General features: G+C 43.0%; 1 protein-coding gene across 1 annotated transcript; it reads right to left on the bottom strand.

Annotated features, from left to right (window-relative positions):
* Positions 1–353: 353 nt before the first annotated feature.
* Positions 354–13145, bottom strand: ENC1 (ectodermal-neural cortex 1). Its single transcript, XM_024194136.3, has 4 exons — positions 12887–13145; positions 11745–11839; positions 5424–7234; positions 354–1705 (listed from the first exon to the last, which is right to left on the bottom strand). The coding sequence occupies exon 3, from the start codon at positions 7220–7222 to the stop codon at positions 5453–5455; it is 1770 nt and encodes a 589-aa protein (XP_024049904.1). The 5' UTR covers positions 7223–7234; positions 11745–11839; positions 12887–13145; the 3' UTR covers positions 354–1705; positions 5424–5452.
* Positions 13146–13688: the final 543 nt, after the last annotated feature.

Genomic DNA, 13688 nt, shown 5'->3' with positions numbered 1-13688 from the left:
AATCTGGCAAAGTAAGCACCTGTGAAACAGAAGTAAAGAAATGAAGTTAAGATTGGGTTCATACCCGACTCAAGACTAGACTGAGCAAATAAAATGGGCATTTTTTTTTAATCCTTTGGTTTATCATGATCATATCTTACATTTCTCAATACCAAAATGTCTGAAGACTCATCTGGCTGTGTGAAGATAAAAGATGCAGCAGAGCTTGAGGATTATTTTTAAGTTCTAGTTCTGCAATTTTTCATGCTTCGTTGTAACAATTGTGCCATGCCTTTTGGGTCTTTGACACCATGGCACTCATTCATCCCACTTCTATGCAGACAGAGGAGCCAATCCTGTCAGTGCAAGTTGTTGGTTTTGTTTTTTAACTAGTTCACTACTAATCTATTTTGTTTTTGTGAGTCAGCCAGACTCCATTCAGTCAGGTAAATGTGGTTATGGTAAATGTCCCATAGTCTAAACTCATAAATAAATAAATAAATAAATTTTTTGGCCAATGCCTTTCTCGGGGCTCTGTGCACAGAAACCATCCCACAGCATCTTCTAGGTAACTGAGAGGCTGCACAAAGAGAAAGCTGTAAATGGTTTTGGCTAGTTCCAGATTCGAAATTCAAAGGCATGAGCAGGCCAATGAAATGGAGCAGGGACACTATCTACAGGATACACCACATCTAACCTGGGGAGTTGGTGGCCTGAGAAAGTGACCTCCATGGCTTCTTCCTTTAGTATGTGTGTAATTTAAGATCCTGCCTTGTAATCCTTCCATTTCCGACTGAGGAAGCCATCCCCTCACTCCCTCCCACCTCCAACTATTACTCAACAGTTTTCTTTTTTGTGTGCAGCAGAGCAAGTCAGAGACCACAAAATGTGCAAAACAAATAACAAATCACACAAATCCTTACAACATGAAGACAACTGCAAGCATTGTTTCAGCATGCAAGCACTGAACAATAAATAGCTACATCTACAAGTAACATAACAGGAACGGGACAGTTTAAGTCACCTATAAATACAGGGAGGAAGGGAAATCAAACATTTGGGGGAAATTATTTCTTTTTAGTTCCCCACTATTGCAAAAATCTTTTATTTATATTTTTAATTGTGCTGTTCCTTATCCAATGAAAGGTCACTCACTGCAAATAGGACACCACAATGTGGTAATCTAATGGATGCTTCAGACACTGCCTATAAACAAGTTAATTCCTGTAGCAGTACTCTGCAGTGACACAGCTGTATCTTCATTCACAGCGACATCTCACTGTTTCAGATCTGGCCTGCTTCCCCGGCAGCTGGTGCTGACGCTTCAAACTGTCACAGTGAGAGGTGACAACCATTTCAAATTTCACGCACACACAATGGAGTCCATGAAAATCAAGAGTTGTAGGTTGCACAACTATGGAAAGTTCTGTACTTCTTTTGTTTTTCCTTTTCCCCATCCCCTCCCTTTGAAGGTCTGATTAATGCTGACATTAATCCACAATTACTAGTACAAGGAATCAGACCATAGGTTCATTCTTTCATATTGAAACCATGTGCTGATGCACCAAAGACAGTTTTTTCCTCCCATTCCTTCATGTCCAGGTTAGATAATTTACAAGGTGCAGATATTTTTCTTCAAACTCAAAGATTCTGAACGATTTTTCTTCATTAAAACCATTTCTCCATAGCTGAGATTCCAAGTCTCTTCTCCAAATAACAGAGCAAACTAAATAAAAAAGGAGGGGGAGAAGAAAAGATTTAGAGGATTCTCGTGAGACAATATACAATAAGGTTTTCATTAGATGTCAAAGAAAAACTAAAAGCCTTTTACATGTCTCTGTGTAATAACTAATCACTGATAGTAAATAAACCAACCACAACACTTAGGTCAGATTCTGCCTCCTTCACTTGCCTGGCCTTACACTGCAAGCAGCCCCAGAGACTCCAATAGGGACTAGCCACGGAGTAGAGTTGTACTTCCGCGTGAATCTGACCCTTATAAAATAAAAGGTTAAATAGCATGTGGTCGATAGTGCTATTTTTGCTGGATTTTACAACACACGGCTTTTCCTGTTCTCAACAAATGGGATGGGGATATGCTTAAAAAAAATGAAAACAACAACCTCATGCAACTTCTCTCTTCCAGAAAAGCCTCACAAATTATTAGGGCAACCAGTTTATTCTACTCATGGGCCACGTCAAACTAGATCAGAGTGATGTTGAAGAAAGAGCTGGGAGGGAGCCGGAGGGTGCGGGTTCTCCTCTGTTCACCATGGAGAACTCTAAATTGAATTTATTCACCATAGAGAAAGTGGACATATTAATCCCCTTATTTAAAACTTCTCTGCTATTCATTATGGCAGAAATCTGTCTCGCTTCTTTTCACATGACAATGCACCATGCCTCAACAACTCCACACTGGAGTCTTTTCCAGGAGTTGATTATTCAGTGAAAAATACAGCCTTTGGATGCTGAGATTTGGCTACCATATTTAATTATGAAGCCTATGTTAAGTGCAAGTTTCCAAACCAGACACCAGCCTCATATTTACAGTAGCTTTAGACAGCACAGCTAGAATTTAGGGTGCACATGCAGAGTAACTCTACTGAAGTCAATGCAGTTAATCTGAATGAACACACATATGTGCAGGAGAGCAGAATGTAGCCCTATATTGTCAGTGCTGCAGCGCCTAAGAACAGCAGGGTATACTCACAGCCTTAGCCTGAAATCTCTTTGCCTTTGAGGGTTTAAGACAGACCCTTTTCATTATTTTCAATGTAATTTTTTATTGCTGATTAGTGTCGCCTAGACATTCTTCAGACTAATGTGTCATCTTTTCCCTTCTTGAAAGGTATATCTCAACACTGAAGCCAAAATAATGTTTCCTGTCATGGGATGATTAACCAAAAAAACCAACAAAATTGAATCTTGCAAGGGGAAAATAAAACAAAGCTACTCAAAAGAGCAAAGTTTGAAGGAAGAAACAAAGCAGACTAAAATCTTCCTAAGCTGTGGCAGGCTAGGGCCACACAACACCATGAAAACAGAGGGTAATCAGAAGTAATTTCCTTTTTGTCCCTCCCACCCACTGACAGAACAGTGGGAGTCAGTAAAAATCTACTGGCTGGATGAGCATGCCACACTAGAGAGGTTTCAGTTTACGGTTGCATTCATCCAGTTATCTTACAGGCTAGTGAGGCTAAAGTAATGGCCTTTAACAGGATATTGCAAAGCAAACGAAAGCCTTAAGTGCCATTATATTCGGACTACTATTTTTCAGGGGGGGAAAAAAAAAAAAACACAACCTCTGTTTTACGTGCTGTAAATTTTAGAACAATGAAGTCAATCTTAGGAGAATAAAAGTCAATATTTTTCTTGGCACAGATCCTGAGTTTGGGCATCCATTACTACTGTTCTGATAACACTGAGCCCTGCTGAAATGAGTAATAGAAACTGGCTGAATGGTATGGATTTAAAGATGTGTTCCCAGCTTTCCGGCTAGCAAGGAAGTAGTCTCAAAGAAGCCTATTTGCTCAGTTTGAGTTATCGGAAGTGTGCGATTAATCTCAGACACCCAGGATATAATCAGCCTCCAATGTTTGCAAATGTTGGATGGAATCCAAGACTCTGTTTTTCTAAGACTAAGTTGTGGGGGGAGATGGAAAAGTTACAGGTGGTTATTCAACTTAAAGACCAAAGTGTCATTGGAAACATGACCTCACTACATTTCCTACTAGATTTCAGCTCTGAGTTGCTATTCTGCAGTGGCCCAAAAATGCACTCCTTACTTAGTCAAAATTCCAATTCAGCTCAAGGGGAAATGGCAAGATGAGGCCTCAGCACACCATTGGGTGAAAAAATTCCCCAATGATCCCCAGATTATCAGATTTATCCTGTTACAAGGACAATCAGGTGTCCTGCTATTTATTGCAGGAGCCAGCCAGCCATCTCCTTGTAGTCCAGTTGCCAATAAAATCCTGTCAACGTGACCCGTCTGAAGAGCAAGATGCTATGAAGTCTATAAAAGCAGACTGGTATCATTATCTTTCTGAGGTATCTACTTTGATCTGGAGGTTCTAGGTTACTGCAAAAGTTACTGCAGAGCTGATTTAATTATTTTAAACTGTTTTTCCTTCAATAGTTTTTTGCAACCTGGCTGGTTTTATGGTTGCATTATGCAGTATTCAAATCCCTTAAGAAATTACTACTCGCAGGGCATGGCTCATTTAGGCAACATAGGGTGCTTCTGAGGGTTAAACATGCCATCGGAATGTGTTTGTAGCCATGCTGCTGCATTGCAGTCTCTCAGAAAAAACTGAGCAACACACACTGAAGCACAGTATTCGTAAGTTTTAATGCAAAATAACTCACGTAAGAACTCTAGAAAATATCCGAGGCTTAGCTTAAGTGATGCCATTCAGGAAAAGATGGGGGAAAATAATGAAAAATCAGATTTAGTTTGAGACAATGCTTAGCAAGTTAACTCTGTTTTGTGGTGCTGATATAAACTGACATTCATATTTTGGGCTGCTCAGATATTTTAGTGGTTTTCCAAATGAAGAAGAAACAAAAAGTAGAAAATCCTTCTTTAGCAGAGCCACATAACCAGAAAAACAAGCAAGGCCAAATTTAGACTTGCCTGTAAGAAGTTGCATGTGGTGTGAGTTTGGCCCATTATGCCTAACTATAAATGAGGTTGCATTTGCTTTGGAACACTGCCAAGTAATTATTTGAACCACAGTATTACTGGTATATCTGAGTGACATGATATACAGACAGAAACATAAACACAACTTTCCTTTGAAAAACAAGCATTTTAAAAGTATATTTAATGGGCCAAATTCAACCTTGGCATAAGCAGGTGCAATTCCATTGACTTCAGCTGTTGCAGGAGGGTGGACTTGGCCCAGTTGTTTGTGCAATACCTTATATAGCCACTGGTAACAATGCAGCTGCAGCAAGATTGTTCACACAGAGCGCTGTCCAGTTGGACTAGTCACCACCCTGCCGCAGCTCATGATTAGAGGGTTAACAGAAGTCTTTTTAGGTCCTCATGTTGATTGACCAGTTCTGTGTAGTTAAGGAAACATCACCTATCCCTAGCAGGTTAATGATTTATAACTGAATTTGTAATAATTAAACCATATTTTCCCATCAGCATCACACCTAGTGGAAATTACATATTCAACATCTAAACTATGAGGCAAAGTGATCAATCCGGTGAAGAGAGCATGGTACTGGGAGCCAAGCAATCTGGGTTCCATTCCTGGCTCGGTCACTAATATGATGCATGACCTTGGACAAGTCACTTAACAGCTGTGTGCCTCAGTTTTCCTTCCTGTAAAATACAAATAATGTACTTACCCTCCTTTGAGATCTACGGATGTAAAGAAAGGTGAGTGCTAAGTACTATTATATTTGTATTCATAGGTATAACTTCTTACCTGACAAGTTGCAATCACAACATACACAGTTATGAGGGGAGGTGTTTCCATGTGCTGACAAATGCTGTGGGAATTAGTGAATAGGGCACTGTGGTTATGCTGTTCCATACATCTAATGTGGGATCATAGCAGTCCAATGTTTTGCATCTTTGAATCCCAAAATAGCCTCCGACTACATACAGTTTGTTTCCAGATGCTACTGCATGGCAGCTCATTCGCTTAGCTGTCACATCTCCCACCTTAGTCCACTGGTATGTTTCACTGTTGAATTTATAAGCTGAGCATGCTGAGAATTCAGTATCTCCACCCATAATAAAAATCTGGTTACCCAAAACAGCTGCAGCTGTGTAGCGCCAGGGCTGGGGGCAGGTGGCTGGTACTGTCCATCTGTTTTCACATTGATCATAACATTGAACTTTGGGCAGCTTGTCATGGCTAACACTGGTGCCACCAAAAGCAAATAGCTTAAGCTTTGCACTAACTACAGCTGCATTGCTTACTCCTTCTCGAAGTGGTGCAACCATTGTCCATTTGTTGGTCACAGGGTCATACTGTTCTACTTGCTTTAAGGATACTGAAGGGGAAGCTGGAAGGCAACCAGTTGCTGCAGTGTGTCCTCCTACTACATACAAACAGTGTTTGAGTTCAGCAGAACCATGCCCAAACCTAGCTACCAGCATGGGGGCAGCCTTTGACCACTCCTCATGAAGAGTGTCATACACCCAAACATCTTTGGAGACTCCGTTTTCTGATCCCCGGCCTCCAGTGATATACACTTTGCAGCCAATAGCACAAGCACTGAACTCTTTCCGTGGACTTGGGATGTCAGCCTTTGGAATGATCTCTTTTGCCTTTTGGTCCACCAGATACAGCTTGTCACACATAAAGGTTTGGCCCCCCAGAAGAAACAGTGCATGGCCAGTTTTACGAGGTCTGGCACACAAACTGGTGACCACACCATCATTCTGTAAGATCTTTAGCTTGCATCTTATTGCTTCTTCTACTATATCTTTGCTTTTCCTTTGCTTAGTGATAAGTTCTTCCATGGCTACATTCTCCATAAGGTAGATGGCTGGCAAGAGAGCCAGTCTCACAGTTTGCAATAGTTCAGGGAGATAACAGTGGCGCTTATTCAGATCATAGTTAACCCAGTTAATAGCTGACTCATATACTAATCTTTCATCTTCAGTTTCTAATTCTTCACTGGAAAGGAGCTGCACAACCATGTCTTTTGGCAGCTGGAGAAAATCTTCACTTTTACTGATAGTTTGGAAGTTGCTAAGACACATCGTCCAAGAGAGTTCATAAAGCTTGGTGCACTGGTGAGCATCTGACAGCAGCAGCATACCAAGGCAGTTGGTGGGATGAAGGTTCTTCTCCAGAAACTCTGCGCAAGCATCTCTGATATCCTGGAATTCTAACATGTCTCCAGCCTCTAGCAGGGACTCTGCATTCTCTTCATTGATGATAACCCTGGAGGAGTACGCATAGTCCAGCAGAAGTTCTAAGACTTCTGGATGAATAGAATTATGAAAATTGACTTCACTAGCCTGGCTCTCTTTAAGTCCACCACTGAACATTGCTTCAAAGTAGCGACTACATGCAGCTAGGACAGCTCTATGGCAAGGGAATGACCTGTTCCCAGCATGGAGAAGTACATCTGTAAAAAGCCGTTGTTGGCGTAGAAGATTCAGGTGAGTAAGGACACTATCAGCATATGATGATTTGTGGAATAAGTATATATTTATAGAGCCAGTGCTGGCTCTAGACTTGCGATTCTCATGCATGCTGACTGACATTTTCTGCCACACCTAAAAATAAACAAAAATTAAATAAGATTAAGGGTTCTCATGACAAATGTTTATGACATACTTCTTTTAATTAAAAAAAAATTATATGCATCCCTGATAATCATTGGAAGCAGGAAGCCTGTTCTGAGCCTATTATAGACATGAGAGGACAAAGAATTATATCTACTTCAGTATATGTTTATTTTTTTCCCCTGATGAGTTTCTTAAATGACATGCCCCACTATTATTGCCCAAGAGCAGGTTTATCTTGGGAAACCTGATCTCCAACTTTCATGACAATAGTAGGCAAGGAAGACAGAGGAAAAATAAAGACCTAGAGCTGATTTTCTCACTCCTCCCCAGTGTAGCACAGCTGATTCATCACATACCCACACTCAAACACACTTGAAACATTCTCCTGCTTTGAATCATAGTAGGAAGAGCTACCAGACAGAATACCTTATGGAATGTAAAAAAACTGCATGGGAGAACAAGAATGTACTCATTCCATTTTGATGATTTCTTTTGATATAATGGTTCCATATCTAACAGCAGGAAGTGGGAAAGATAAGACAGAGACAGATAACATTGCAAGGATATTGTTACATGACCAAAGCTTTATTACAATATCATGGCTAAATATTATAGAGATCTACATCTTGTTTATCTCCAGTGGTCGCCTGCTACTGGGTGACGGTATGTGCTTAAAGTCTTGGCAGGGTACTATCTGCTGAAATCAATGCAGGACTGCTATTCTGCAGTCCCCCTGAGTTAGGCTCTCAGAGAACAAGAGTCTGCAGTTGTTGGTTTGGGGGTGGGAGGAAAGAATATTCTACATTGCTACCCCTGTCCTTTCAAAACCAGCGCTGTTTTGCTCCCATTTTAAGGGAAACAAGTTATAAGTGACCTTGGAAGGATTCAGCTGCCCTCCATGGTCTCTTCCAACCATTTGCAAGTTTATGTATTTCGTATGGGCCAATCTTCTGGGTTAAGTAAGGCAAGTGTTTGGCCCTGAATTAAGCTGATCTGATGTATGATATGGGGACATGTCAGGGACATGGGCTCTGGATTTGCATCTACATAGATCCATTGACCAAAACACTCCTAAACAGGTGGGCAGTGGGGGGGATGGGACAAACTACACAGCATCCACAGAGGTTACTGCAGACCAGGGGCTGCAGTAGCAGCCATCATGGAACAGCTTCACTGGTGCTCTACAGCCTGGGTAGAGGGTGGTGGGGAAGGAGTTTGGTGAAGGAGTTCAGCTTCTCCGATTGCCATGAAATTCCCCTCCCCATTTATATTCCTGAACATGTATTTCTATGCTGCTAATTAATACATCATTCCATTTCCACGTGGTTAATGTTTTTTAAGAGTAAACCTTTCCCCATTGCCCTCAGACCAGCACTCTGATAAAGAGACTGCATAAGAATTTGAATAGCCTCAGAAGTCTGTATGTCACTCTAAAAATCAAGCAATCAATTTTCTGGAATATACAATATTCCTTTCACTCTTTTGGAAATCATAGGCTAAAACACACAACAGAATAAAAACCTGATTTTCCCAGCATTTAATAATGTTACATTTATGTCTGCGAAATTATAGACTTCTCATACACCTGCTCAGGGATTGCTGCATACCAAATAACCGGTGCTCTGCTCCAAGCAAGCAGCAGTATTGCATCGCTCTGCACAAATGGCATATCACAGACAATAGGAAGTTTGTGATTTGCCTTTCACTTCATGGTCATGCTCAAATATGCACCAAAACGCTGCACCTCTTTTTCTTTTAAGTTGGAACTTAATTTCCTAATGATTATCATCAGGATTTTAAAGAAGGAACAACATGGGAAATACATAGTGTTTGTCTTTATCAGGCCTGATCCAAAGCCAACTAAAATCTATAGGAATCTTTTCAGTTACTTCAGTAAGGTTTAGATCAAGCCCTTTTCATTGTGACTGAAAACATGAGCTGTGCAAAGCACTTTGGACCAATGTTTTAGGTTAACTGCCGTAACTATAGCTAAGTATGCTATTAAAATACATGCAACTACTTTTACATGGTAAGTATAATTGCATTACCCATAAAATATAATTGCATTACCTGACAAATAATCATCATTCAGAGGACATTCAAGGGTCACATACACTAATCCAGGACTAAATTTACCCATTTACCCTATTGCCAAAAGGTTAAACTGAACATGTGCCTCAATTTCAGCTTTGTTGTGGCTACAGAATTACACATAGGATCATGGCTCTGGGTATTAGTTCATCAACAGTTTAGATGCAAAAGTGGGAAGATCAACCCTCATTTGGCAAACATTGTGGAGCCAGATTTCAAAACCTTTACAGGGATTTTGTAATTTCACAAGCTGTTATGATCAGGGCTGGCTCCAGGCACCAGCCTGGCAAGCAGGTGCTTGGGGCGGCCGCTCCGGAGAGGAGCGGCACGTCCAGGTATTCGGTGGCAATTCGGCGGATGGTCCCTCACTCCCGCTCGGAGCGAAGGACCTCCCGCCGAATTGCCGCCGCAAATCGCGACTTTTTTTTTTTTTTTTTTTGGCTTCTTGGGGCGGCCAAAACCCTGGAGCCGGCCCTGGTTATGATTCAATACACAACATTCTGTATGTTTTTCTGGATTGGTCTGTCTCACATTTAGGGCCCAATCCTGCAAGAGGCTGAGTGCCTCCTGTGGGGTGTGGCGCAACCTCAGCTTCCAGTCTCTGAAGTCAGTGGGAGATGCAGGCACTCAACATCCCCAGGCAGCATTTAGCATTTTATAGGATTAGGTCCTTAGGTGCCCATCCTAACACGAGCTACACATGGACAGATCCCGGCACTCTTGGGCATCCCCAGTTAAGTCAATGGAGGACCAAACAGACACAGGGATCCCCCGCCCCTCCTGGTGGTATTCACTGCAGGATGGAGTTATTTGCATCTGGGACTATGTATCCCGCTGTGTACTGCTACAATACTAAGCATGCCAACAGCACTCAGCACTAAATAATAATTAAATAAATAAATAAATAAATAAATAAAAAGTTCAAACACTGCAAATACAGGTGTGTTCTGATCCAGAGTGGTGCTGTGAGTTCTCATGATTTGTGGCTGCACAGAACCATGCAAGATCAAGTCCTGAACACAAAATAAAAAAGCTACCCGGTAAGGAACTAGAGTTATCCCCATGTTTGAGAATGGTGAACTACAGACCATATGCAGAGAGGTGGGACAGAAGTAGGAAAGTGCAAATCACTGCATGTTGCCCAAGCCCACCCACAGCCCTAGAAAGAAATACTGATCTCAGCTGCAAAAAAATGATAAAAGCCACTGTGAGACTTTGTTGGGATAGGGAGTTTAGGGTTTCACCTCATTTCTGTTTTGCACACAGCAATATCCTAAAAGACAAGATCTGGTCTTTCAGTGACCAAAGCTATTTTTATTAATTACTTGCAGTATTCATAATGTTCCTCTTTAGCAAATTGTAACAAAAGCATTACCTGTATCATTCTAAAGTTGCCTCTCTATTTAGAAGAATTCAAGGTGTGGCAAGTCACATTTTAGTAAGCTAAACATATTTCCTCAAAAAGAACAAAGATACATATTTGTACATCTTCCCCCTCAAGTCCCACACCAGTTTCTGAGTTGTTCTACAGTCAATATGTACAGGCAAAGTACCGTTAAAAAAAGATTTCTTATAATTTACTAGCAAAATAGTGTTTTTGTGAATAAGTCTGGTTTGCGATTGTTGAGAATGCAATTTGGGCCAAAATGTTAATAAGTATATTTAAAGCTATAAAACTATTGAAACAGACATCTTTGATTTCTCTAGTTGTTGCTTCAAATTATGCAAACCTCAAACATTTCAGCAGAGGTAATTCACAGAGTCACTGAGCACGTGTTCATCTTGAATAAAATGAGTCAACTCCCTTCAGGGAATTTTTCCTTAGAAACAATAACATTTGAATGTAAAGGACAAATGGTCAGTAAAATACAAATATATATTTATCATGAATCACTAATGAAATAGACATTGAAGCAAGGGATTGATTTATGATGTACTTCAACAAGCTACTTGTCACAGCAACCTCAAATCTGGTAGTACACAATGTTCAACAACCTCTTGCCCTACCTTCTTAACAGCTTTAGATTCTGAAGGTCTCAGCTCAGTCAAATAAAAAATTAAGTGTTTTCAGTTATTTGCACATTTATTATGTACAACTTCTTATTAGACCACTATAATCTCATCGTTTCTCCAGTGAGATACTTGGGGGGAGGGGGGGGGGGGAAATCACTGTTGCTCAACTATCCATTGTATGAATTGATCCTTTTTTCAGTTGCTAAGTCTGCAGTGATGCCCAACCCCTTTCTAACATTCCTCAATATAACCCATTGCACAGAAGTTACATGAAGTGTAAAACAGGACATCACTTATTATGCATTAATTTTTTGTACAGTTCCTGGTTTTTGTTGTTGTCGTTTTATTTTGCCAAATGCAGACCATTTCAAAATGACTGTGTGATAGTACATACCTATGTACCCACGTGCCTATATGCTCCCCTTCAATGTAGTATCTGAACACCTCCCCAGTATTTCAAATCAGAAATAGTATCTGTTTCTTCCCAACCTGCAGAAGAAATAACTTAATTAGTTTATACAGATTTCTGTTTTATCTGTGTAAATGAGCATTGTATTGGTTGTGTATGAAAAACTTCCTAAAAGAAAGAATAGAAGAAATGGGTTTTGCCTTTGATTCTGACAGTGGTAAAAGTCCATGGTCATTCTAATTCTGGTTACTCAGACTTATTAAAAAGTCAACTGACATTTCTTATGTGTATTTTCCAAAACAGTCATTTGAAAAATGTGAAAAGGAAACTACAAGAAGTCAATATTTAAGGTTAGTATCTAGCATTACGGGAAGCAAGTGTTTCTATTTGCCAAAGACAGACACATACCAGAAATGTCTAACGGTTAGTGCAAATATCTATCCACCAGTGTTGCATTTTCCTTCAAAAGGTTGCAATGGGCACATGGTGCACAAACAGCGGGACCTGCTTTCAGGAGTGAACACAGGATGCTTACTAATGCAGAGAATCTACCATTTGGGTGGTCTGATGTGACCATCAAGCCCACACAGTCGTTCAATATTCAATTAGAGATCAATAGACAAACTCAGTTCATATGTGTAGTAAAAAAGCTATGAGGCAGCTGAAAATGCGCCCTGGCAGTGAGATGAAAATACCTCCCAACTTAACAGCCTCAGTGCAGGAGTGCTTCATTTTGCAATACAAGCAATCAAAGCGCCAGCTGATCTATGCATGGAACAAGTTGCACCAAGTCTGCTAAGCTCGGAGGGTTTTCCGCTCCCTGCCAAGGCACCTTTTCAGCCACCCGCAAGGCTGTCTGTGGCAACGGGTCCCTCGCCCTGCTCGCTTCGCTTTGGGGTGAGAGTCAGAGCGATCCCTGCGAAGGGAGAGAGGCAGCCCTCTCCTCCCACAGCCTCCTCTTCCCGGGGCTGGGGACGCAGAAACGCGTCCTGCCATGAGCGCACCGGCAGCAGGGAGGGAAGAGCTGCTGCCTCCTTCCCCGAGTGCTGCCCGAACACCGCCCGTCGGTCGGTCCTCCCGCCTGCGGACAGCAGCCCCCCGCAACAGGTCCGCGCGCAGGAACTTACAGCCGCGGCGCCGGGCTCCCTCCTGCCTCACGGCCGCCGCTCACGACAGGCGAGAGGCTGCGGGAGCCTGTCCCGCCCCTTCCCGGCGGCCAGCAGCCTCCAGCTCGCTCTTCCTCCCTTCTCCTGCCGGGCCGCGCCGGGGGCTGCGGTGCCTCCCTCCTCTAGCCCAGGCTGGGGACTGGAGACCCGCCGGCAGCCGCACTCGGGCCGGGCGAGCGCTTGCGCGGAGTGGAGGCGGAGGCGGTGCTGCTGCAGGAGGCGGCCGCTCGCCGGCTGCTGCGATTTGCGGCGCGGGGAAGCGGGTATATGGGCTGCGGCCGGGAGGGTGGGGGGCACATATGCAAAGAGGCTGAGTGACACACGGGGGGAGGGCCGGGGGAGGACGCGAGTTAACGGAGCCGCGGGGAGGCTGCAAGCAGTGCTGTCACATGGGCCAGCGGGGGGAGGGACACAAAGGGAAGAGGCTCCGCGGCATGGATGAGGCACCTCGCCCAGCCCGAGCCACAGGAGGAGCCGCAGGACATGTGCGCCCAATGTCCCCAGCGCAGAGCCGAGCCCACCGTCTTCCTCCCCACATCCTCTGCAGCCCGGTGGATCCCAGTGCACTTAGCAAGGGCCACACCCCTCATCGCCCTTGGACAGGTCTGCTAGACACAGGCTCCTCTCCAGTCTCCTCAGACAACGAGGAGCCAAAGGTGGCTCCTCCAGCGTCTGGGACCGAGCTCTGCCCTGGCGTCGGTGCAGGCAGTCTCCATTGCCCGGCACACCGCAGGGACACGCCCGCCACCGGAGAGCTCGGGGC

Source organism: Terrapene carolina, unplaced genomic scaffold, assembly GCF_002925995.2.
Source record: "Terrapene carolina triunguis isolate 2854851 unplaced genomic scaffold, T_m_triunguis-2.0 Scaffold69, whole genome shotgun sequence".
In the NCBI taxonomy this organism is placed as follows: domain Eukaryota; kingdom Metazoa; phylum Chordata; order Testudines; family Emydidae; genus Terrapene; species Terrapene triunguis.
The sequence above is the reverse complement of the archived record's forward strand: the minus strand, read 5'-3'. Positions and strand labels throughout refer to the sequence as shown.

Bases quoted from the DNA above. Each gene is read 5' to 3' on its own strand.
- ENC1 (XM_024194136.3), bottom strand. From the start codon at position 7,222: ATGTCAGTCAGCATGCATGAGAATCGCAAGTCTAGAGCCAGCACTGGC.